Source organism: Anabrus simplex, chromosome 12 (genome assembly GCF_040414725.1).
Source record: "Anabrus simplex isolate iqAnaSimp1 chromosome 12, ASM4041472v1, whole genome shotgun sequence".
In the NCBI taxonomy this organism is placed as follows: Eukaryota; Metazoa; Arthropoda; class Insecta; order Orthoptera; family Tettigoniidae; genus Anabrus; species Anabrus simplex.
The window spans coordinates 36,866,217-36,889,565 of NC_090276.1; the positions used below are offsets into that span (position 1 = coordinate 36,866,217).

Consider the following 23,349-nt stretch of genomic DNA (forward strand, 5'->3'; position numbering starts at 1 on the left):
CGGATATAAATAGTTAAAACGTTGTCAATTCCTTGTAGTTGTTGCAAAATGCTGATTAAGCGTCTAGTTTAGTTAAAATCAATCTCTTAAAAAAAAATTTACAGCTGCTTACAGTTTTTCTTGGCCAATTATACATTTTATTTACTAACATACATTAAAATAAATTTTGACTGATTTAATTTTGAAACATTAACTTCTAGCTGATGATGACGCCACTAAGTGTCGAAACCGGTACTAGGTAACAATAAATAACATGTTGTAAACATCTTATACAACATACTTAGTATTGAATAGGTTGTACCTTTCCTCAATTCTAATTGTGCCTTTTTCAAGTCAATAAATGCAACCACTGTTTGTCTGGGTTTGTTTTAAGGTTGAAAATTTGCTCTACACACCATCTTCCTTTTCAAAATCCTGCCTGATATTCACCAATTAAGTGTTCAGTTCATTCTTCCAACCTATTAAGCAGGGCTTTGGGGAGGATTTTATAGATGATCAACAGTAAAAAAGAAAATTCCTCTGTAGTTGTCCATAACTGATTTGTCCCCTTTCTTATGAAGTGGGTGAACTAATGCATACCTCCATTCTTTAGGGATTTTCTCAGTATGCCACATGTCCCGTAATATTTCATGGAGGATCAGGGCCAGTTTTTTGCCACCTAATTTCAACATTACTGCATTTATTCTATCTTTGCCTGGTGCTTTGTTGTCTTTTAATTTCCGAATTATTACTTTAACCTCTTCCATTGTGGGGGGTGCTGAGTCAGAATTTGGTGCGAGTTTCTCAAAAGCAAGTTGGTCATTGGGACTTTCACAGTGCAGCAAATTCTGAAAGTAGTTTGTGAAGAGTTTGCAGTTTTCCTTGTTATTTGTTTCTACTGTTCGATCTGGACATTTTAAGCATAAGCTGGGGGCACTATAATTGTGAAGTTATTCTTTAAATTTCTGATAGTAGTTTCTGGTATTAATTTTGTTAGTCTTTATCAGTTTCTACCAGTCTGGCAAGCTCGTATTTACGCTTTCCTCTTCTAATGATTTTGGACATTTGTTTTTGAATTTTAAGGAATTCCTGCCAATTGATTTCTGATTTGTAAGAGTTCCATCGTTGCCATGTCTTGAGTCTTTGGTCAGTTGCTTTGACACAGGTGTCATTCCACCATCTATGTTTACTTCTTCTTGGTGGCGTGCCATTCTTTTGGGATGCCTGGTGTATTGAATTTTTTAAGTCATTCCAATTATCTGGTATATGTGAGGGTAAATATCCAAGAAAGCTACCTGAATTTAGTTTAAGGATTTCTGGATCAATTCTTGGTTTTCTAAAAGTTCTCATTTTGGTTGTATTTGGTTGAAACTGTATTTTTACTAGTGGCAAGTGATGGTCTGAATCTATAATTCCTTTTTTGACTTAAACATTCATTATTTCTCTCTGATTCTGCCTGGTGACTGCTACATGATCAATTTAAAATTAGCCTTACTGGTGATTGGGGGATATCCAAGTTTTCTTCTTGCTGGGTAGTGCCAGAAAGAGTTTTGACATTATTTTTTAAATCAAATGTTTGGCGAACTTTTACTTTGAATGAAATATATTATTTTGTTTCAAAGGCAATGCTTTATTCAATTTTAATTCATTTTAATTAACTTTAAAAATCAAGTTATAAGGAAACAAGGCATTGCAAATTACATCCACTGATTACCTGTATTTTAAATTCATAATAATTTTCATCATCAACTTTTAAAATCTAGTCGGTGGGTAAATTTCAATATTTATTATATTTTGTTTCATTTCGTACCAATAGGGGCCAGTGCCCTAGGTGTTGGGCCACTTTAAACAACAAGCATCATCATCTCCGTCTCTCTCTTCTCCAGTGCACATCACTAATGTTGTCTCTGGTTCCTCTACCCCCTTCTGAAACCAACTTGGGTGTTGGACATCTCACGCTCCTGGCATGCATAATTTAATACAGAGTATCTTCTCATTTCAGTTACCAGGATGCCTGCGAAGCCATGGATACACGGAAGAACAAGGCAAAGAAACAATTTGGTCCCAGACAAGGTTATATACCATTGACTGAGAAACAGGAGGCAAGCATGTGGCAAGCTCTCATCAATAGTTTGGATAAGAATGATAAACTGCCTATCGTAGCCTTTACTCTGTCTCGCAATCGATGTGATACCAATGCTAAGAACCTCATGAGCGTGGATAAAACAACTGCTAGAGAGAAGCATTTTATACATAATTTCTTCCAGACTTGTCTACGGAGACTGAAGGAGCCAGATAGAGAATTGCCACAGGTAAGTTCGTGACTCTTGTGGCAGTAAAGGTGGACACACTAAAATGGGGTGGTCATCCGACCTAACCGGAGGATCAATCAATCACTACTGATCTGCATTTAGGACAGTCGCCCAGGTGGCAGATTCCCTATCTGTTGTTTTCCTAGCCTTTTCTTAAATGATTGCAAAGAAATTGGAAACTTATTAAACATATCCCTTGTTAAGTTATTCCAATCCCTAACTCCTCTTCCTATAAACAAATATTTGCCCCAATCTGTCCTCTTGAATTCCAGCTTTATCTTCATATTGTGATCCTTCCTACTTTTAAAGACACCACTCAAACTTATTCTTCTACTGATGTCATTCCATGACATCTCTCCACTGACAGCTCGGAGCATACCACTTACAATACCAATATAGTTGTCCACTATTGGACATTACAAATTTTCCAGCCAACTCATTCCTGGTTGCCAGCGGTTTGCCCATGTGTGCTAAGTTGGGCTCATCAGTTGGTAAAAAGGACCTAGGGAAGGGGCGGGACACCTAGAAGGTAACGCCTTCTCTCTGGCCAGGAGATTTGGCGGGGTTTGGAGGTTTGTTGGAGTTGGGAGATGGGTAAAGGAGGAGATTTGTTAGGGTGATGTGGACATGTGGCCTCTTGGCTAAGGGGTGTAGGTCTGCTCTTGTGCTATTTATTTGGCTTTCATTACAGACATGGTTACAATTTTCAAGTATATGTATACAGACATGGTTACATATTTCAAGTATATAAGTACAATTAGTTGGAGTTGGTGTAGATTATTTCAATTCTGGTGCTTATATTAAATTTGGGTGCTGGGGAGAAGGAGGTGTAGCATTTGCTGGTAGAAGGAAGATATGTTTACCAGGGAAGTGAGTAATAGGAATGATTATGTAGGTTAGGTTGGTGGTGCTGGGGAGAGAGCCGGGGGCGATTGCGAGATGTGGTAGGGCAGGTGGAAGGTTGTGGGGGAGAGTATGATGGTTCTACTCGATGATGTTGTCCAAAGAGCTGTATCCCTTGGTGAATGAGGCGCTGAACATCATCGGGTGGTTGGAGTTGGAGTCCCACCATGTAGGTGGGCCCAGCTTCGTTGTGGATTCGGGATGCTCTCTTCGGGTGTGGTCCTGTTTGCCGCAGCTCGTGGGTGATGATTTCCGTGGGTATCCAAGTATTCAGGCCACGTATGACTCAGCTAGGATTGTTATTGGACTCTGGGCGCTGGTGGTGGCGGAGTTGTCCTGATGGACTCGGGCGGTAGTGTTGGCGGCGTTGGTTTTACTGTCTCTATATCCATGTTGGTAGCTTCCGCCTCGGCTGGTGACTGAAGTGTTGCATTTTGTGAACTGGGGGGAGTGGGGGTAAGGGGAGGCGACATGATAGGGGAGGGATGGAACGTGACTGTTGTGGTTATGGGAGTGTGGGCGGGAGTGGTGGTAATAGTGGTACTAGGGGTGGTGTGTACATGGGATGGAGGCTGTGGTGAAGTGTATGGAGGTGGCTTGGTTCCGGGTTTCGGGGACTGTGGAGGTGGGGTGTATGGAGGTGGCTTGGTTACCGGGTTCAGTGAGCAATCTGCTTCCGTTTGCCGAGGACACGGTTCTGCATAGTGTGGCAATCCATTGAAGTATATTCCCCAGTTCATGGCATTCTGGATGGCTTCTTCTGTTGTTAGTTGGATCAGGACCCTGTCTGTTGGTATTAGATTTTCTAATATCCTGGACACGTTTAGGACTGGCACGCCTCTATCCTTGAGGTAGCGAAGGAGCACACCATCTGTGAAGGCAAGATCTACGCTGTGGATAATACAGGTGGGCATGGTGGGGGAGGCCGACTTCCAGTTTGGTATAATTCTCATGTTAGGTCCGTATTGAAATGTACGTAAATACAAAGTATGTTACAAGTGTTTATTTATATATCCACCTATTCAATACAAAGAGATCTTTTTAGAAATTAAATATTATTATAAAATGTTAAGGGACATGTTTCGCCCATATTAAGGGCATCATCAGCCTCAAATTCCGAATGTGTTATGATAACAGTCTTCCTTACGTAATTGTGGGAGCAAGGAAAAAGCATTCGGTTGTCTATAGATGTATTTATCTTATTTGAAGGACGAAAGTCGAAGGTTTATCAACGTTGATAGAGCTCTTTGGTGTGAAGTCTGTAACAAGAGGAGAGTGAATGCTTAGGAAGGTATTTTTGAAGAGAATGTGGGTTTAAAGAAAGGTAAAACATGGAAAATTTATAAAACACTTACCCTTTCGTCTGTGAAGATGTAAATCGGTTATGGAAAGGTTAGTTGAAGAAAAATAACGTTATGTGTAGGTTCATTTATTTCTTTGACAACCGAATGCTTTTTCCTTGCTCCCACAATTACGTAAGGAAGACTGTTATCTTATCATAACACATTCGGAATTTGAGGCTGATGATGCCCTTAATATGGGCGAAACATGTCCCTTAACATTTTAGAATAATACTTAATTTCTAAAAAGATCTCTTTGTATTGAATAGGTGGATATATAAATAAACACTTGTAACATACTTTGTATTTATTCCAGTTTGGTGTCGGCCTATTATGCTTTTTGGCACGGCGAGGTCCGGGAATAAAGTTGAGGCGTTCCCCAGCTGTAATAAAAGAGACGTAGATGTGGTAAATAGCACACCCACCAAGACGCATGGCTAGTGCACACTGTGGAGGCCACTGCGTATTTTACTTGGAGCCACCGGCAGTGCCAATGCACTATGAGAGACTTTGTCTAATTTCCAAAAATCGACGCCCTCCTGGCCATCAGATGATATAGATGTTGATTCCCATAGGGAAGCTGAAATATTTGTCCCGAATGAGCAAATTTACAATACCAATGCAGTTGGTCCGCTATTGGACATTACAAATTTTCCAGCTAACTGATTCCTAGTTGCCAGCGTTTCACCCCAGTGTGTTAAGTTGGGCTCATCAGTTGGCAAATAGCACACCCACCAAGATGCATGGCTAATGCATACCGTGGAGGCTGGCTGGCTGAGAAAGTTTTCATTCCCTACTCTTGAGGGTGTGGCGGGCCACCTAGAAGGTTACGCCTTCTCTCTGGGCGGGTGAAGTGAGAGAAGCAGGAGATGTGTAGGGCGAAGAAGAGGGGAGAGACGAAGTGAAGAGTAGGGAAGATGTTATGTTGGGGCCTCTTGTCTGGGGGAGATGGCTATAGATGGGGATTTATACAGGAGTGTCGAGAAGGAAGTTCCGTGGAAGTGTAAGGTGGTGAAGTGCTGAAGCGATGTGATAGAGGACAATTATGAGTTGTCGGAGATGTTCAAGGGTCGGTGGTGGTGGGATGGAGATATTAGCAGAAGAAGGAGGTGGACGGACATAGATAGAATGCTGGAAGGGAGGATGATCAGGCCAGATATGGCAACAAGATGTGGAGTAGCGATATCTAGGGCGAGGAGGTGGCGAGAGGGTTTGACGGGATGATGACGGCCGTAGAGGAATGCTCCGTTGGAGATCAGATGGTAGACAGCTGCTGCGCTGGGAAGCTGAAGACAGATTAAGTACATCGGACCAGTGGAGTTATAAATGCGGAACGACCTCTGGATGGGTATTTCTTGAAGGCGGAGTTGATGGGTTTACGCCGCAGATGACACAACTGAAGACTTCAGGTGTGGCTGATGTTGCTGACGGTGATGAATGTTGTCTGGCAGCTGCTGCTGGAACGCTGGACATTGGTGGTGACGTAGTGATTGGCAGGACAGACGTAGACGGCATAGATGGGTGGGTGAAGTAGCGGGGAGGAATGCGTAATAGTCGAGGTGGATCAACAGGAAGTGGTGGGGAAAGGGAGGTTGATAGAATCGGCGATAGATGGGACGACGTAACAGTTGTGATGGAGGGAGAGAAGGCAGGAGCAGTGGTCGCAAAGTTAGTGGTGATGGTGGTGGTCGTCATGGTGGTTGAGCGTAGGGAGGTTGACATCCAACGAGGAGTCGTCCTATATGTGTGATTCAGGTCGGCGGGCGCTGGTATTAGAGATGTGGAGCCACCCAGCCGATCAAAATAATTGGAGATGCTGCTGCGAAAATCGAGGGTGTCCGCTTTACTGAGGTCAATGAAAGACCTCGTGGAGGCCAGTGCGTAGGCTACTTGGAGCCACTGGCAGTGCCAATGCACTATGAGAGACTTTGTCTCATGTCCAAAAATCGACGCCCGCTTGGCCATCAGATGATATAGATGTAGATTCCCATAGGGAACCTGAAATATTTGTCCCGAATTAGCAAATTTTCAATACCAGTGCAGTTGGTCTGCTATTGGACATTACAAATTTTCCAGCTAACTCATTCCTGGTTGCCAGCGTTTTGCCAATACCACTTCACTTCCTTCTTATCATCCATTCTTCCTTCCTCTTTCTCCCACAGTGCCTTCATTCTTTCAGAATGTTGCGCTCTTCTCTCTTCAGTCCATTTTCCCCTCTGCGCTCTTTCTCTTCTTCCACAAGAACTTTAATGTTGGAAAGTCTTTTCTTGAATTGGTCTCTGTCACGACATTCTTTATCTGCAATTCCTAACGTCTTAAGTTCTTCCTTCATCTGCTTGGCATATCCCCCCTGGCTCTTTAGGTAGTATATTTTATTAAAAATGTGTTTATTTAACCTTGCTGGATCCATTCTGACCATGTGTCCATAGAATTGCAGCCGTCTTTTCCTTATTGTTGTTTCCAAGTCTTCTGTTCTTTTGTATATCTCCTTATTTGATCTTAATCTGTAGTTTCCCTCTACCACCCTTGGGCTGTAAATCCTTCTTAATATTCTCCTTTCAATCTTAGTAGTTTTTCCAGGTTCGTTAGTGTTGCTGTTTCCATCCCATACAGAATCACTGGTTTTACCACAGCATCATAATGTCTTAGTTTGGCATGAATGGAAAGATTCTTTTTGTTGTAAATGGCTTTGGTGGTGGTGTTTAGCCTTTCCAACTTAAGTCTCCTATTTTCCATGGCCTCGTTATCCATCCCGTTGTTTCTGATAGTCTCTCCCAGGTATTTAAACTGCTTTGTGACCTTCAATTCGCCATATTTCATCTTCATTGTTCTCTTCACATAATTCCTGTCCGTGCTAATCATCTCTGTTGTTGTGAAGGAGATTTTTAAACCTGTTTTCTCGGCTATCTCCTGTAGTTCATTTGTGTTATTGCTTCCTTTTCTGTCTCAGCGAAGAGTGCCAAATCATCAGCAAAGGCTAAACACTTGGGTTTGACATGTTTATTTTAACTACCGATTATAGCACCTGAGTCATTATGTTTCCACAGTGTTTTCATGACCTTATCTAGAACCACGTTGAACAGTGTTGGTGATAAGCTGTCACCCTGTCTCAGACCTGCTTTTATCTGGAAGGGTTTGCTGATCTCTCCGCGAAATTTCACTTTGGATATGAGTGTTTTTTTGATCGATGCCATATTCTCTCAAAGTCCATCAATGTGCCTCTATCTATTGAATCGTATGCTTTTTGAAAGTCAAGGAAAGAGATCAACTTGTGAGGTGGAATTATAAATTCAAATTTTCACAAGTTGATGCTTTGACAATAAGGGCTCTAATATGATATTTATAACTTGCAAGAGATGAAGATGTTCTTTGGTTGCACATTGTTATATTTGATTATCATGACTCAAGATTTGATCCTGACAAGAGCTCCCTCGCCTGAAGCCACCCTGATACTCTCCCAACTTGTGGTCAATTTGCGGTGTCAGTCTGTTCAATAGGAGTTTAGAAAAAATCTTATACGTGACAGATAAAAGTGATATTCCTCGGTAGTTGTTGACGTCTGTTTTCGGTCCCTTTTGATGTAGCGGGTGTATTAATGCCACTAGCCAGTCTTCTGGTAATTTTTCATCTCTCCAAATATTCCGGAACAGTTATGTCGCTTCAGTGATAAAGGCGTCATTGGCTATCTTCCACAGTTTTGCTATTACTCCATCTTCACCAGATGCTTTATTATTCTTTAGGGAGTTTATTACTTCCCTTAACTCTTCCTCGTCTGATGGTTTGGAATCTGGGTTCTAGATTGTGTCCTTCTCAATCTCAAATTTTTCCTGTGGTGATTCACAGTTAAGGAGCTCTTCAAAGTACTTTGCAAGGATCTCACAATTATCTTTATTGTTCAGGGCAAGAGTTCCGTCCGTTTTCTTGAAATGCAGGCTCAGTGCTATATAGCCTTTGATTCTATTTTTAAAGGCCCTATGAAATAATCTGGTATTGTTCTCATCCATTTCTGTGACTTTTGCCCTAAGGTGTTCTCTTCTGACTCTTCTCAGTCTTTGATGTGTTTGTTTCCTTGTTTCTCGAGATTTTTCCAAATTTATCACAGTCTGATTCTCGTTCCATGATTTCCGCGCCTCAAATCTTTCTTTGATTGCATTTTCGCATTCTGCATTCCACCATGCATGCTTGCTTCAACGTTTTGTAGATGCTAATTCAACTGCTGGCTCCTGCAGATTTTTTGGCACCTGTAGCTTTTTCTTGTATTATTCTTATTCTTATTCTTACTATCATCTTAGAAGTATTTCCTTAGGCTAGTGTTAAGGAGCCCCAGTAGTGTTTCTTTGAGTGGTAATGTAGTCCTCTTCATAGTTCATTTATGGTTTTCATTTCAGAAGTGATATGCTTATGATTAGTGTAGGTGAGTTGATTATAGATCAGATCTTCTCATGCCTAGTAGTAGCGTTATAAAAATTGAATCTATTTGCTCATGTGAAGAAGCTGTGGCTGTTATGGATTTAGGGATTTTTTAAAATATATTTATTCTCTTTTGAAATAAACAATATGTGACTAAATTTTAAATGATCATAAATGTTTATAGTTGAAAAATCCTTAAAAATGTGTAACCGAGAGAGTTGGCCATGCGTTTAGGGTCGCGCAGCTGAGAGCTTTCATTTGGGAAATAGTAGGTTCGGACCCCACTGTCAGCAGCCCTGAACATGGTTTTTCATGGATTTCCATTTTCACAGCAGGCAAATGTTGGGGTTTAATTAAGGCCACGGCCGCTGCCTTCCCACTCCTAGCTCTTTCCTATCCTATTGTCGCCGTAAAACCTATCTGTGTTGGTATGACATAAAGCAGATTGTAAAAAAAAAATATATACGACGTATATAAAGCTTCGAGACCAACATGGACTAAACTTTGCTTCAATTGAAGTGACTGTATTAACATTTAACTAGCGATTTGAATATTAATTTTTGAATTTTATTTTATTTCCCTCAATTTCATTATATCCTCTATGCACCTGCGCTGCGTGTTTTTTTTTTTTTTATAGATATTACCCTGATCCCCTGAAATATCTGAGTCTCATTTTGGGTACAGTATGTATGTTTGTATGTATGTACGAGGGCCATCCGGAAAGTAGTACCCGTTAGTGCCGCATGAAGCGCTGACGACTCGGGTAGCCGCTGGGCAAGGTCAGACTGGGTCAGTGGCTTGTCTGCCTGCTCTGTGCGAGGTTGCGTGATGCTAGCATTGCCTGTGTTGTGTCTGTGATTGTTTAACATGTTTGAACAAATTGAGAACCCCGCCAGTTGTGAAGTGAGGGCATGATTAAATTTCTTAATGCACAAAACGTTCAACCTTGTGATATTCATCGCCAATTAACGGAGGTGTATGGAGACAATGTGATGGACGAGTCGTCTGTTCGGCGCTGGTGTCGCAACTTTAACCTGGGGAGGGGGAATACACACGACGAGGAGCGTTCAGGGAGACAATCTGTCATTACAGACCAACTACTGAGCGCACTAGACGAATGCGTGAGGAACGATCGGCGCGTCACAATTGATGAACTCTGTGAACATTTTCCTAATGTGTCTCGAACAATTGTTCATGAAATTGTCAAAGACCATCTGCATTATTCAAAAATCTGTGCAAGCTGGGTCCCTCGCATGCTTACAGAGGAGCACAAAACCAAGCGTATGGCTGCAGCACTGACATTTCTGGGACGTTATTCCGATGAAGGAGACTCTTTCCTGACTCGCAGCATTACTGGGGACGAAACATGGGTTTGTTATGCATCACCTGAGAGTAAACGACAGTCAATGGAGTGGCATCATGCTCATTCACCAACCAAACCAAAAAAATTCAAAACAGTTTTGTCCACCAGGAAACTCATGGCAACCGTTTTCTGGGATCGCCGAGGTGTACTGCTCATTGATTTTATGGCCCATGGAGACACAATTAATGCTAATGCGTATTGTGAAACATTAAAGAAATTGCGGCGGGCAGTACAAAATCGACGGCGAGGTCTGTTGTCTACAGGCGTCATTCTCCTTCATGACAATGCCAGGCCTCATGCAGCTGTGATAACACAACAACCTTTGCAGCATTTCAAGTGGGAAACCTTCGACCATCCCCTGTATAGCCCGGACTTGGCCCCTTCGGATTCTCATCTCTTTATGAAGCTTAAAGACTTTCTGGTGGGAAAAAGATTTGACAGCGATGAAGAACTTAAACGAGACATGACTACGTATCTCAATACGCTGGCGGCGAAGGACTATGATGCTGGAATGCAAAAACTCGTCCCACGTTATGACAAATGCCTAAATTTGCTTGGAGATTATGTGCAGAAGTAGTGTAAAGTATGCTCTTTCCAATTAAAATGTGTATATTTGTTAATATTTACTCCTGTGTTTTATTGCGCAAACGGGTACCACTTTCCGGATGGCCTTCGTATGTATGTACTAGACATTGTCCAACACTTTATAATTATATCTAAAATATTATGCACCGGGCGAGTTGGCCGTGCGCGTAGAGGCGCGCGGCTGTGAGCTTGCATCCGGGAGATAGTAGGTTCGAATCCCACTATCGGCAGCCCTGAAAATGGTTTTCCGTGGTTTCCCATTTTCACACCAGGCAAATGCTGGGGCTGTACCTTAATTAAGGCCACGGCCGCTTCCTTCCAACTCCTAGGCCTTTCCTATCCCATCGTCGCCATAAGACCTATCTGTGTCGGCGCGACGTAAAGCCCCTAGCAAAAAAAAAAAAAAAAAAAAAAAAAATATTATGCTTTCCCAACCTTGAACTGGGGTTGATTTCTTGTTAGCGTATGAAACCCCTTATTAATGAGACTGTCTTCTTGAAGGAATTGCCAGTCTAATACAACTAATTCTTCTTGTTTTTCCTCTCAGGTAAAGCAGATGGAAAAACTGTTGATGAAAGGACTTGGTGTACATCACAGTGGAATACTTCCTATCTTGAAGGAAATTGTAGAATTCCTCTTCCAGGAAGGGAAGGTCAAGGTATGTATTCTTCTCTTCCATTACAGGGCCATTATAGTGTACCTGTCTGGTTTCAGGCCTCAGGGTCCCAAATTTGCTTTGAATCATTGGATAATACCTTTGGATCAGGTATTGGATGTTGGTTCTCTCCTCACCATTTCTTAAACTCACATACTAGTTGAGTGACCATAAAAGAGGGACATTGAACCATTTTGAGGGACACATTTAGCACTAAAATATTATGAATTGTAATCATTATATAATATCAAATCTATCTTAATAACAGTGGAGATGGTGGTACTTATTATAATTAGTCATATACAGTTGTATCAGCACACTAAATTTTCTTTCAGAACTGGTTTTAAAAAACATTTTATTACCGAGCTCGATAGCTGCAGTTGCTTAAATGCGGCCAGTATCCAGTATTCGGGAGATAGTGGGTTCGAACCCCTCTGTCGGCAGCCCTGAAGATGGTTTTCCGTGGTTTCCCATTTTCACACCAGGCAAATGTACTTTAATTAAGGCCACGGCCGCTTCCTTCCCACTCCTAGCCCTTTCCTGTCCCATCGTCGCCATAAGATCTATCTGTGTCATGCGACGTAAAGCAACTAGCAAAGAAAAACATTTGATTTTACGTGAGTGTGTTGTCACATTCAGTCTTAAAACAGTTAAAATGGAGCCCTTTTGAGATCAACTGTAAAATAAGAAAAAGAAAAAATGTAAAAGTATGCATACAGTACATATAAAACTTAATGATGATGTAAAAAATATATATGACATACCATAGGAAGGGCTGGATTATCCCTTGATCTAGTATTAGAAAAACGTTCAGCTTTAAGTACTTTTACATTTTTCTTTTTATATTATATTATTACTGAGCTCGATAGCTGCAGTCGCTTAAGTGCGGCTAGTATCCAGTATTCGGGAGATAGTAAGTTCGAACCCCACTGTTGGCAGCCCTGAAAATGGTTTTCCGTGGTTTCCCGTTTTCACACCAGGCAAATGCTGGGGCTGTACCGTAATTAAGGCCACGGCCGCTTCCTTCCCACTCCTAGCCCTTTTCTGTCCCATCGTCGTCATAAGACCTATCTGTGTCGGTGTGATGTAAAGCAACTAGCAAAAATAAAATAATAAAAAAGAAATTATATTATGTTACAGTTGACGATGATGATGATGATGATGATGATGAATGTGTATACTAACCTAATGCCATGGCACTAGAGGGCCTTGGCGTACCAAGCAACCGCTGCTCAGCCCGAAGGCCTGCAAGTTACAAGGTGTCGTGTGGTCAGCACGATGCATCCTCTCGGGCTTCATTCTTGGTTTTCGAGACTGGGGCCACTATCTCACTGTCAGATAGCTCCTCAGTTCTAATCACGTAGGCTGAGTGGACCTCGAACCAGCCCTCAGATCCAGGTAAAAATCCCTGCCTTGGCCGGGAATCGAACCCGGGGCCTCCGGGTAAGAGGCAGGCATGCTACTCCTACACCACAGGGCCAGCGAATGTGTATATATTGCCTAGTTTTGAGGAATTCTGTTTAGCTGTTTTCCCATGATATTGATACAGACAGACAGACAGACAGTAACTGAACTGACACTATTTGAGGAAAAATTGTGAAGTATGCAGCAGAATTACATACATTTTAATTTTTTTCTTTTTTTCTTCTCAACTGCTGTGAATTTAAAAATATGATCTAGACAGATTTGCCTGACTGAGATGTAAATGCAGTTTCTTGCTTGGTGGGGTTTGCAGTGCAGAACTGTCTCACTCTTTATTTCCTTAGGTTGCCTCTTCTAAGACACGTTGGCTATCTCTGACAGGGGTTAGTAAAACTTCTGTGCATTCGACCACTGATCGCGCTGAGGATTTAACATAATTATACACTCATGGTCAGAGCTGTATTTAGGCATGGGCCCGGGACCAGGGCGGTGAATTTATGGGGCGGCAAAAAATTGAAAAGGTCTATTAGTTTGAAAAGGAGTTTCAGAATGTGCGCACTTTAGTAGTATTCAACGGCGAAAGCTCCCAACATGAATAACGTAATTTTCGTTCCACTTAAGTGAAAGCTGTCGGTAATAATATACCACGACAATGTTGAAATACAGCCCCTTCAGTTCTGCGTACGTGTATCAAGATGACTTTGGGCTGAACTTAGTCAAGCGGGCAGTGAATCATCACCACCTAGAGACAGCCCACAATGCCAAGAGATTTGGAGAAGTCTGTGAAAGCTATTTTCATTCGAATTTTGGGACTTTTATTAATCGTTTCTGGTGTAATATACACAGCAAAAACGATTACAGTTGGTGTTGCAAATTATTGCAAGTTAGCAGAAGGGGAAGGAAAGTTAATCATTCTCTCAAATGCTAAAATTAGACTTGTTTTCCAGAGGATCCAAATTATACAGTAACTCAAACAACTTCTCATGCAATAATGAAAATAAAAATGATGGTAACATCATAGAAAACTTTGATGAGTGTACCTCCACTTTTATTTGATTTCTGTAGATTTACTGTTGGAACTGTAAGTGAAAATTATGAAGACGGTCTAGTACCAAGAGAAGGTATTTTTAAACCAAATGATCACCCTTATTTTTGGCTTATGAATAACGTTACCAGAGACTACTATGCTAAAAGAGGAGTGAAACAGAGTCGTCATTTTGTGTAATTCTGTGCGGATGTATCCGCGATTTCTGGCAAAAGTGCTGTTTGAAAGAAAGCATTTAAATGGAGACATTATGATGAAACTTGAATATCTTGTTCATACCAGCAGCTAACGATCTTTTTTATGTGGTCCTTGTAAACTTTTTGAAGGGACATCCCAAACTGAAACAACTGGCTGCAATGACTGGAAGCATGGAAATCAGCGGTTAACAGAACATGAGAATTTCCACACTCATCATGATTATGTGGTAATGTTTAAAAGACGGGATAGCGAATTGTGCAGAGTTGACAGTTATCTGGTCTCTGTTAGAATAATAATTATAATGATGATGATGATGATGATTATTATTATTTTTATTTTTTGCTATTTGTTTTACGTTGCACCGACACAGATATGTCTTATGGCGGCGATGGGATAGGAAAGGCTTAGGAGTGGGAGGGAAGCGGCCGTGGCCTTAATTAAGGTACAGCCCCAGCAGTTGCCTGGTGTGAAAATGGGAAACCATGGAAAACCATCTTCAGGGCTGCCGACAGTGGGATTCGAACCTACTATCTCCCAATTACTGGATACTGGCTGCACTTAAGCGACTGCAGTTATCGAGCTCGGTATTATCATCGTCATCATTTAGGAGAAATCATAACTTATAATCTTAATGAGAAACCAGCTTGGCATAACAGAATAAATATACCGGGTGAGTTGGCCGTGCGCGTAGAGGCGCGCGGCTGTGAGCTTGCATCCGGGAGATAGTAGGTTCGAATCCCACTATCGGCAGCCCTGAAAATGGTTTTCCGTGGTTTCCCATTTTCACACCAGGCAAATGCTGGGGCTGTACCTTAATTAAGGCCATGGCCGCTTCCTTCCAACTCCTAGGTCTTTCCTATCCCATCATCACCATAAGACCTATCTGTGTCAGTGCGACGTGAAGCCCCTAGCAAAAAAAAACCAAACTCAGAATAAATAAATTAAAGAAAGCAAATGATATTACCAAGATTACACACAATAAAAAAAAGCTTATCAATAGCAGCAAAATGAAAACATTATAAATCAGTCCCACAGCCAGAAATACTTTATGCTAGTGAAACCATTCATAAAACTACTAATACAGCTGAAACAGACAAAATATTTAAGACAGAAAAAAGATGAATTAAAACATGGATAGAAAACAGTATCAAGTTAATGGACAATGGAGAATAGCATCAGATAAAACAGTTTATAAGGAAAATTGAACCAGTATTGAGCACGAATAGGAAAAAATGTATATCATTCTTTGGACATCTTATCAGAACACCTGGCACCAGAATTAGCAGAAGAATAATTGGAAAATTATGGAATAGCAAGACCAAGATTAAATGGATCATGGAAATTAAGGAGCATATTAAAGAACTACAAATAACCATAGACGATCTCAAAAACAAAACAGAAAAAAATTAAGATACTTCAAGACACACACACCAGGCTACAGACCAAGATTAGAGATTAATAAAAGGTCTAATGGGAGGGTATTTTCAACAGAACAAAGGAAGGCAGCATCTCTCAGAATGAAAAAATATTGGGTTGATAGGAAATCAAGAAATCCTTTGTTTTTATTGACTAGAGTGGTCCAATGTAGGCCATAAAATGTAAAATAAGTAAATAAATAAATAAATAAATTATTATTATTATTATTATTATTATTATTATTATTATTATTATTATTATTATTATTATTATTATTATTATTATTATTATTATTATTTATGCCCAACTAAGGAGCACGTTTGAACTTATTAGCAATTTTTTTCTTCTTCTCTTCCTAATAATATCATCGCCGTCTTGCTGTATTCCTTTTTACATTGTTCAGTCCATCCTGTATTTAGTCGGGTGGTTACAGAAAATTTGTGTATGTGAATTTAAATTCTGAATTTCATTCTATCTTGAATGGTTTCTTCATTAATGCCAATTTCTTTTAGTTATTATTATTATTATTATTATTATTATTATTATTATTATTATTATTATTATTATTATTAATATTATTATTATTATTATTATTATTTAATGGTATTAATTTTTGATATTTTACTTTGGAGGCATTCTTCTATATTTCTTTGATCATTATATAAAAATAATATTAAGTGCAATTTTTTCTCATCAAGTTTAAGGAAGAGATATTGCTTAATTATTTGGGCCCAGAGGAGGCATTGCAGTTGTTAAATTCGGCCCTGCTCATGGGTATCTTCTGTTTTTCCTTCCAGGTATTGTTTGCTACAGAAACATTTGCGATGGGTGTGAACATGCCTGCGCGAACAGTCATCTTTGACTCCATCCGTAAGTTTGATGGACAGGGCATGCGTCCTCTACTTCCTGCCGAGTACATTCAGATGGCCGGTCGAGCTGGAAGAAGAAACATGGACTCTACTGGCCATGTCATTATTGTCTGCAAGGCTGAAGTACCAAAGCTTGAGGATCTCAAAGCTATGATGCTTGGTAAGCACATCAAAGTATGACATTAATACTTTCCAGTGTCGACTCCGTTAAATGTAACGTAGAAAGTTTTTCAGTCTGTCAGACACAACAAGTTCATTGGGCACCTCATTAGTGCATTCCTAGTTAACACGTTTTCCCGCTTAGCAAGTCGTAAATTCGTAGTCCCGTTTCTCATCATCATCTTCCTCTTCTCCGTTTCACCCACTTTGGGGTACAATAGATCAATCAGTGGTTAGTGAGTAGTGTTTTCCTGTCCTCCCAGTACTTTTTCACCCTTTCAGATCTCACCTTCCTCTCTTCTACAGAAATTCTGTATAGTTGTTTGGGCTTCACCACGTCCTGAAACCTCTTTATTTTATCTTTTGTTATTTTCTTTGCGAATCCATCTACAAGCATCTCTTCTGTAATTTGGAACTCTCCTAGGTCCTTCTCAGTTTCCTTAAATCAGTTCGGCTTGGTTTTCTTATTGCGGAAATAGTCGAAGATTCTTCAGGTTATCCTTTTCGGGGGTCCATCCTTAGGATGTGGCCATAAAAGTTAATTCTCCTTTTCTTTATCGTGTGAGCAATCCTTTCTGTTTTCGTCTACAGGGTTTCATTGCTGGTGTGTGAAAGTTTGTTATTATGGAATTTGGGGCCTAGAATTTTTCGTAGTATTTTCCTTTCCTTGATCTTCATATTTTCCATAGGACCATATGTAATTATAGACAGTGTTTCTGCGACATAGAGGGCTTCTGGCTTGAATACTGTATTATAATGTCTGATCTTGGAATTCCACGAGAGGGATTATTCGTTATAGGTGTCTTTCGTAAACTGGAAGGCTGTTTCTATTTTGGTTCATTGAGATTCCATTGCTTTCTTCTCAGGACCATTCCAAATGATCCATTCACCAATGTATTTGAAATCCCTGATGGTCTCTCTTTTTGTTTCCCCACTTTCAAATATTTTGGAAGATTCTTAATGTTGGTTATTATTTTGGTCTTTCCAAAGGCGATTTTGAGACCTATCTTCTCTGCTTGTTTCAGCAGTTCGATGGACTTCTGCTTGGTTTCCTCCCACATCTCAGTAAGGTCATGTCATCTGCGAAAGCTTATATCATATTAAATGTATATAAAAATACCTCACTTATCGTGTCACGAAATTGCACTGTTACCGCTTGGTACGATCACATTTTTGCTAGACCTGAAAATGTTATTTGTCATCCCTTGTGAAAGAAACGTGATTTGCAACTCGGGTAAGAGACGTCACCACAGTTGTGTGATTACGGAAAAAGTTAGCCTGAAAATGGTTTTCCGTGGTTTCCCATTTTCACTCCAGGCAAATGCTGGGGCTGTACCTTAATTAAGGCCACGGCCACTTCCATCCAACTCCTAGGCCTTTCCTATCCCATCGTCGCCATAAGGCCTATCTGTGTCGGTGCAACGTAAAGCAACTAGCAAAAAAAAAGTTAGCCTATTTGTGCTTGTATTTCGCATTCCATTCAGAAGTTGGAAATATTTTGTGTTGAGTAGTACAATGAAGTTTTATCGTGTGTTACAGTGGCCTATATCTGGATTAGGAACATAATCGTATGAAATTGACTAGCGTGGTGCATATTTATCTTGTGATAGCCTAGTTATGGATACGGAAGAAGTCGTGAAATTTCTTGCTAATGAAGATAAAATTAAAATCTTTCAGAAAGTGGACTGGCATTTGCATCTTTAAGCGTGCAGAGGTCGTGAATGTTTAACTCGCACCTTCGAGTTTCGACTTGGTCAAAGTTATTCAAAATGGCGGTCAAATCATTCCTCCTGATTCCTCCCGGTCACAAATGGTCTAGTGTAACCTCGAGTTCATTGTCTAAGAGTGTGACCAGAAAATAATGTTTAATAAGCCTCTGCTCCAAAATAAAAAGCTTCTACTAACATTTGTTTTAGAAAAAGGCGCCTGGTCTTCTATTGCACCTGATCTGCATGAACTCCTGCAGACTTACCAGCAAGATCTTCGCTGTGGCATCCAGGTACAAGTGGATCTCTTCGGTCAGGTTGGATCTGGAACAACTGGGGATCCCGCATGAGTCCATACGACCGCACACAGTTTCGGCAAGCTATCCAGCGGGGAATTTTTCCAACGCCACTTACTAATAGGAAGATTTTTGGGAGCATCAGACTTATGTGGACGGAGAGAAAAAAAGCTGACTCTTGGCCAGAAAATGGAGTACTGCAAGAGAAGAAAATAGAAGGCCCAAGTGACGAGGAGATACGAGCCCCATGGTCCTCAGTAGGTCCAAAAGACAAAGAAGAAGAAGTGTGTATTTTTTATTCTTTGTCTAATAGTCTGTTTTCTTACAGGTTCATTATAATGTAATATTTATATTAAACTTGTGCTTTCGACAGACTGAAAAGCTTTATATTCATGTACGTCGATTGTATGTATGTATGTATGTTCAGTCCGTCAGCGATGCCGCTGGTGGGATCCTCAGCAGCTCTGCCATCAGCTGTCATAGATGGCCTAGGCATCACTGAAGAGGCGTACTAGGGAAATGAGGAGTGAGGTAGTTTCCCGTTGCTTTCCTCACCGAGCCAGAGTTGCTATTACATATCAGTCTGCCAAGCCCACTGAAAGGCATACACCAGCCGACCCTATGAGCAACATTTTCACACCATTCATAGCAGGGACTGGCTGCATAAGGATTGGCATTACTAGCATCGCTCATACCTCAGTCACGTCCATATTGTCAAAGCCAAGAATAAGACAGACAGATCTATGAAAGTAACAAAATTGCTCTAGCCCATACCAGAAGACATAGTGCGCTGTAAACACTAGGTCCTGCCAGCAAAGGCATTATTGATTATCAAACATAAATGCATAAACATAACTAAATAATAATGCAAAAAATTGAAAATGGATTAAAAGCAGGAATGTAATGAAACAAATTGCTGAAAATGACAAACATGAGGTAAAATTGAAGAAAAAGACTTCAGAGTTTAAAAAAAAGGCAAAAAATAATAAAAATTGACCTCATAAATACGCATTTCTGTAATCAGGCGGCAACGATCAGGATTTATGTATGCAATGTGTATGGTGGTGCACCGGTTATACGATGATATGTCATCCGAATGCGCACTCTTATTTTTGTTTCAAATTGAGCTTCTACAGAATGTGTGTTAATAGCCAATAATGTTTTCCATGTCTGTGTCTTGTTCGTTTGCCGCCATTGACATCCTGCAAGTATCTCTTGAGCTCATCGATCAGCGCTTTCTTGCGCTCCGCTGGTAAAGGGCCTCTCTGTCGTGTGTTTTTTGTTTCTAAATTTGGCGAACTATGGACCGTATAGGACTTCATGTTCCTTGGCATTTCTTCTCTTCTCTTTCCAGAACCAATTCATTCTTTTGCTTCTCATCTTTCTCTCTTTGTAAATGATCCGTTCGGGCCTCTGTTTTAGTGGTTTGTTTTTATATGATTTTAGACTCTCAATTTTTCTTCTGAACTCTCTTCTATTGTGGATCATCTGCAGTGTAATTCCAACTTCTTCGGCATCCTTCTTGACCTCTTCTACCCACTTGGGGGTGACGTTTAACTCCATGATGTATGTGAAAATCATTTTGGTCAGTCGTTCGTTATCCGTTCTTACCAGGTGCCTGTAGAATTTCAGCTGTCGTTCCCACATTGTGTCCGTGATCTTTTCAGTGTACATGTAGAGCTCCTCATTTTTCCTTTTCTTCCAAGTCCCATCAGTAGTCTTATGTGGTTCCAGAATTTTCCTCAGAATCTTCATTTCCTTCTTCTTGAGTTCTTGCAGCTCCCCTTTTTATTTCAAACGAGACACTCTGAAGTGTACAATCCTTCCAGTTTTATTACTGAGTTATAATGTCAGATTTTGACCTTGTAAAATATTGTCTATTTGTTATCCTCCTCAGTCCCGGTGTCCAGTCGGGCGGACAGTTTTTAAAAACATAAATAATAATAATGTTATTTGCTTTACGTCCCACTAACTACTTTTACGGTCTTCGGAGACGCCGAGGTGCCGGAATTTAGTCCCGCATGAGTTCTTTTACGTGCCAGTCAATCTACCAACACGAGGCTGTCGTATTTGAGCACCTTCAAATACCACCGGACTGAGCCAGGATCGAACTTGCAAAATTGGGGTTAGAAGGCCAGCGCCTTAACCGTCTGAGCCACTCAGCCCTGCTTTTAAAAACATATAACACCTTTACTGCTACTTGAATTCTCCCCTTGTAGCCATATATAGATATTCCATGACTTCCCCTGTTAATGGGAAAAAACATTTCAACTTAATTTTGGTTTAAACATTTGCCACCCCTGTCAAAATCAACATGGCTACTGTCCAGCCGACTGGACACTGGGACTGAGGAGGATAAACCTGTTATCTGTTAGCTTGTAGGTCAGATCTCAATTTCTGGCTCTTTCCATGTGTGCCTCTTTATCCAGTCCGTTGGGTTGGATCCATTCTCCCGGGTATTTGAACTTATGTCCTTTTAAACTTCCATGTTTTACCTTCATATATCTCTCACTTTGGTGCTTGTATTCCATATATTTCATATTTTCATAAGACCCGCTTTTATTTATTTATTTAGGATCGTTTCAACCTCCTATGGGTTATGATTGCACAACTTCCTTGACTGTTGATGTTCTTTCCTTTTACGCCAATACTCCTTCATTTTCTGGCGCGCTTTTGCTCGTTCCTCATCCGAGAACACCCTTCTTGTTCTCCAGGGTTTCTGTACGAACAGATACGTCACCTCCTCAAATTTCCTTCTGAACGCTGTTCTGTTTGTAATATCTCTCTCCTCAATGCCACATTTTTTACGATCCTGATGAACGTCTTTCAGCCATGGTACTTGGGTCTTTCTTCTTTCCTGGAAGATGAGGATTTTATTTGCTAGGCGTTCCGGTCCCGTTCTCCTCAGGTGTCCATAGAAAGTCTCGCCTTTTTCTTATTGAGGTTGAAATGTTTTCTTATTTTTCATGCAGCTCTTGATTTGATCTCAAACGGAAGGTAAACTCATTTCCTGTTGCTTTCTTGGGTCCCAGAATTTTCCTCGGGTCCCAGAATTTTCCTCAGAAATTTACACTATTTCTTTTCTATTTCATTAATCCCCTTTCTGGCAATTGTTTCTGATGCATAGAGGCATTCAGGTTTCACCACGGTATTATAGCGTCTGACTTTGGCTTGATAAAAGAGGGATTTGGACTTATAAGTTTCCTGGCATAGCCTGAATGCAATCTTCATCTTCTTCGCTCTTTCTTCAATAGCTGACTTCTCGTTGTTGTTAGGAGTCAAAATCTCCCCTAGATATTTGAATTTGTGGACACTCTTTATGTCACCATACTGGGTCTTCTCTGTTTGCTTTTATTATTATTACTATTATTATTTATGAAAAGCTTTAGAATCTCCTGTATTCGAATTCATTTGCATGTTATTGTAATTGCTAAGTATGGATGGTAATGTAATACATTTTCACAGGTAAACCCGAGAAATTGACCTCACAATTCCGCCTCACATATGCCATGATCTTACGACTATTGAGGGTGGAGAAGATCTCAGTCGAGGACATGATGTCAAGATCTTTTATGGAATTCGGGAAGCAGTCTCGTCAGGAAAACTATTTAAATGACATGAGAGCTGTCGATGAGAAAATAGCCAAGCTGGTGGCGAGCTCTGTCAGGTTGGGGAACACAGAGAAACTGACTGAGCTGTATTTAGTAGCTGATAAATATCTGCAGATTTGGAATGAAACCAGGGTAAGTATTTTTCTTTTACAAACTCTTTTTCATCTCTGAATTATATACTCAGAGCCACACTTGAAACATATATGCTTACATAACTTATACATTTCAGTGTAACCAGGCTGAGTGGCTCAGAGAGTTGAGGCACTGGCCTTCTTACCCCAACTTCGCAGGTTCAATTCTGGCTAAGTCCGGTGGTCTAGATGCCCCTATCTTGTTCTGTAGTGGCTCTTGTTTTACTGTATCTCTGACCTTCTCATTTCTCATCTTATCCATTCTTGTCACTCCTTATCCTGCTTCTCAGAAATTTCATATCCGGGAGATAGCGGGTTCGAACCCCACTGTCGGCAGCCATGAAGATGGTTTTCCATGGTTTCCCATTTTCACACCAGTCATGGCTCTCTGTCTCATTACCCAAGTTTCTGCTGCATACATCAGAAAAGGTACATAGTACATGCTGTATATCACTCTTTTGCTCCTCTGAAGGACATCCTTGCTCCAAACCAGGCTTCTGAGACTTCTCAGGAATGCTCCTGCTTGTCTTCCACGCTCGATTATTTCCTTATCACTTCTTCCACTTTCCTCTATGATACTTCTCAGGTACTTGAAACTCTCTACCTTCCTAAGCTGTTCCCCTTCAAGCATTATACCTCTCATAGGTCTCTCCTTTCTAGTTGTATCATCGCCATAGGACCTGTCTGTGTCAGGACGATGTAAAGCAAGTTCTAAAAAGAAACTTTCTAGTTGTGATCATTATCTCGATTTTTTTGGCATTAAATTTCATTCCATATTGTTCCACCTCATCTTCCCATGCATGTAACTGTTCCTGGATATCTTCTTCCTTTTCTTCCCAAACTAAGAAGTCATGAGCAAACATCATCATTTCATTTTTCCTTCCCCAATTTTTCTTGCCACTTTTGTCATTGGGTCATCCATTACCACAGTGAAGAGCAAAAATGACGG

The 23,349-nt window shown here is 40.6% G+C and overlaps 1 protein-coding gene across 1 annotated transcript in view; it reads left to right on the forward strand.

Moving 5' to 3' along the window:
• tst (twister) overlaps positions 1–23,349 on the forward strand; it is a 132,996-nt gene that overhangs the window by 43,056 nt on the left and 66,591 nt on the right. Inside the window, exons 9-12 of the mRNA XM_067156822.2 lie at positions 1,982–2,291; positions 11,440–11,550; positions 16,426–16,657; positions 22,124–22,401. Of these exons, the coding sequence (XP_067012923.2) occupies positions 1,982–2,291; positions 11,440–11,550; positions 16,426–16,657; positions 22,124–22,401 (931 nt within the window). The remainder of the gene's footprint in view (positions 1–1,981; positions 2,292–11,439; positions 11,551–16,425; positions 16,658–22,123; positions 22,402–23,349) is intronic.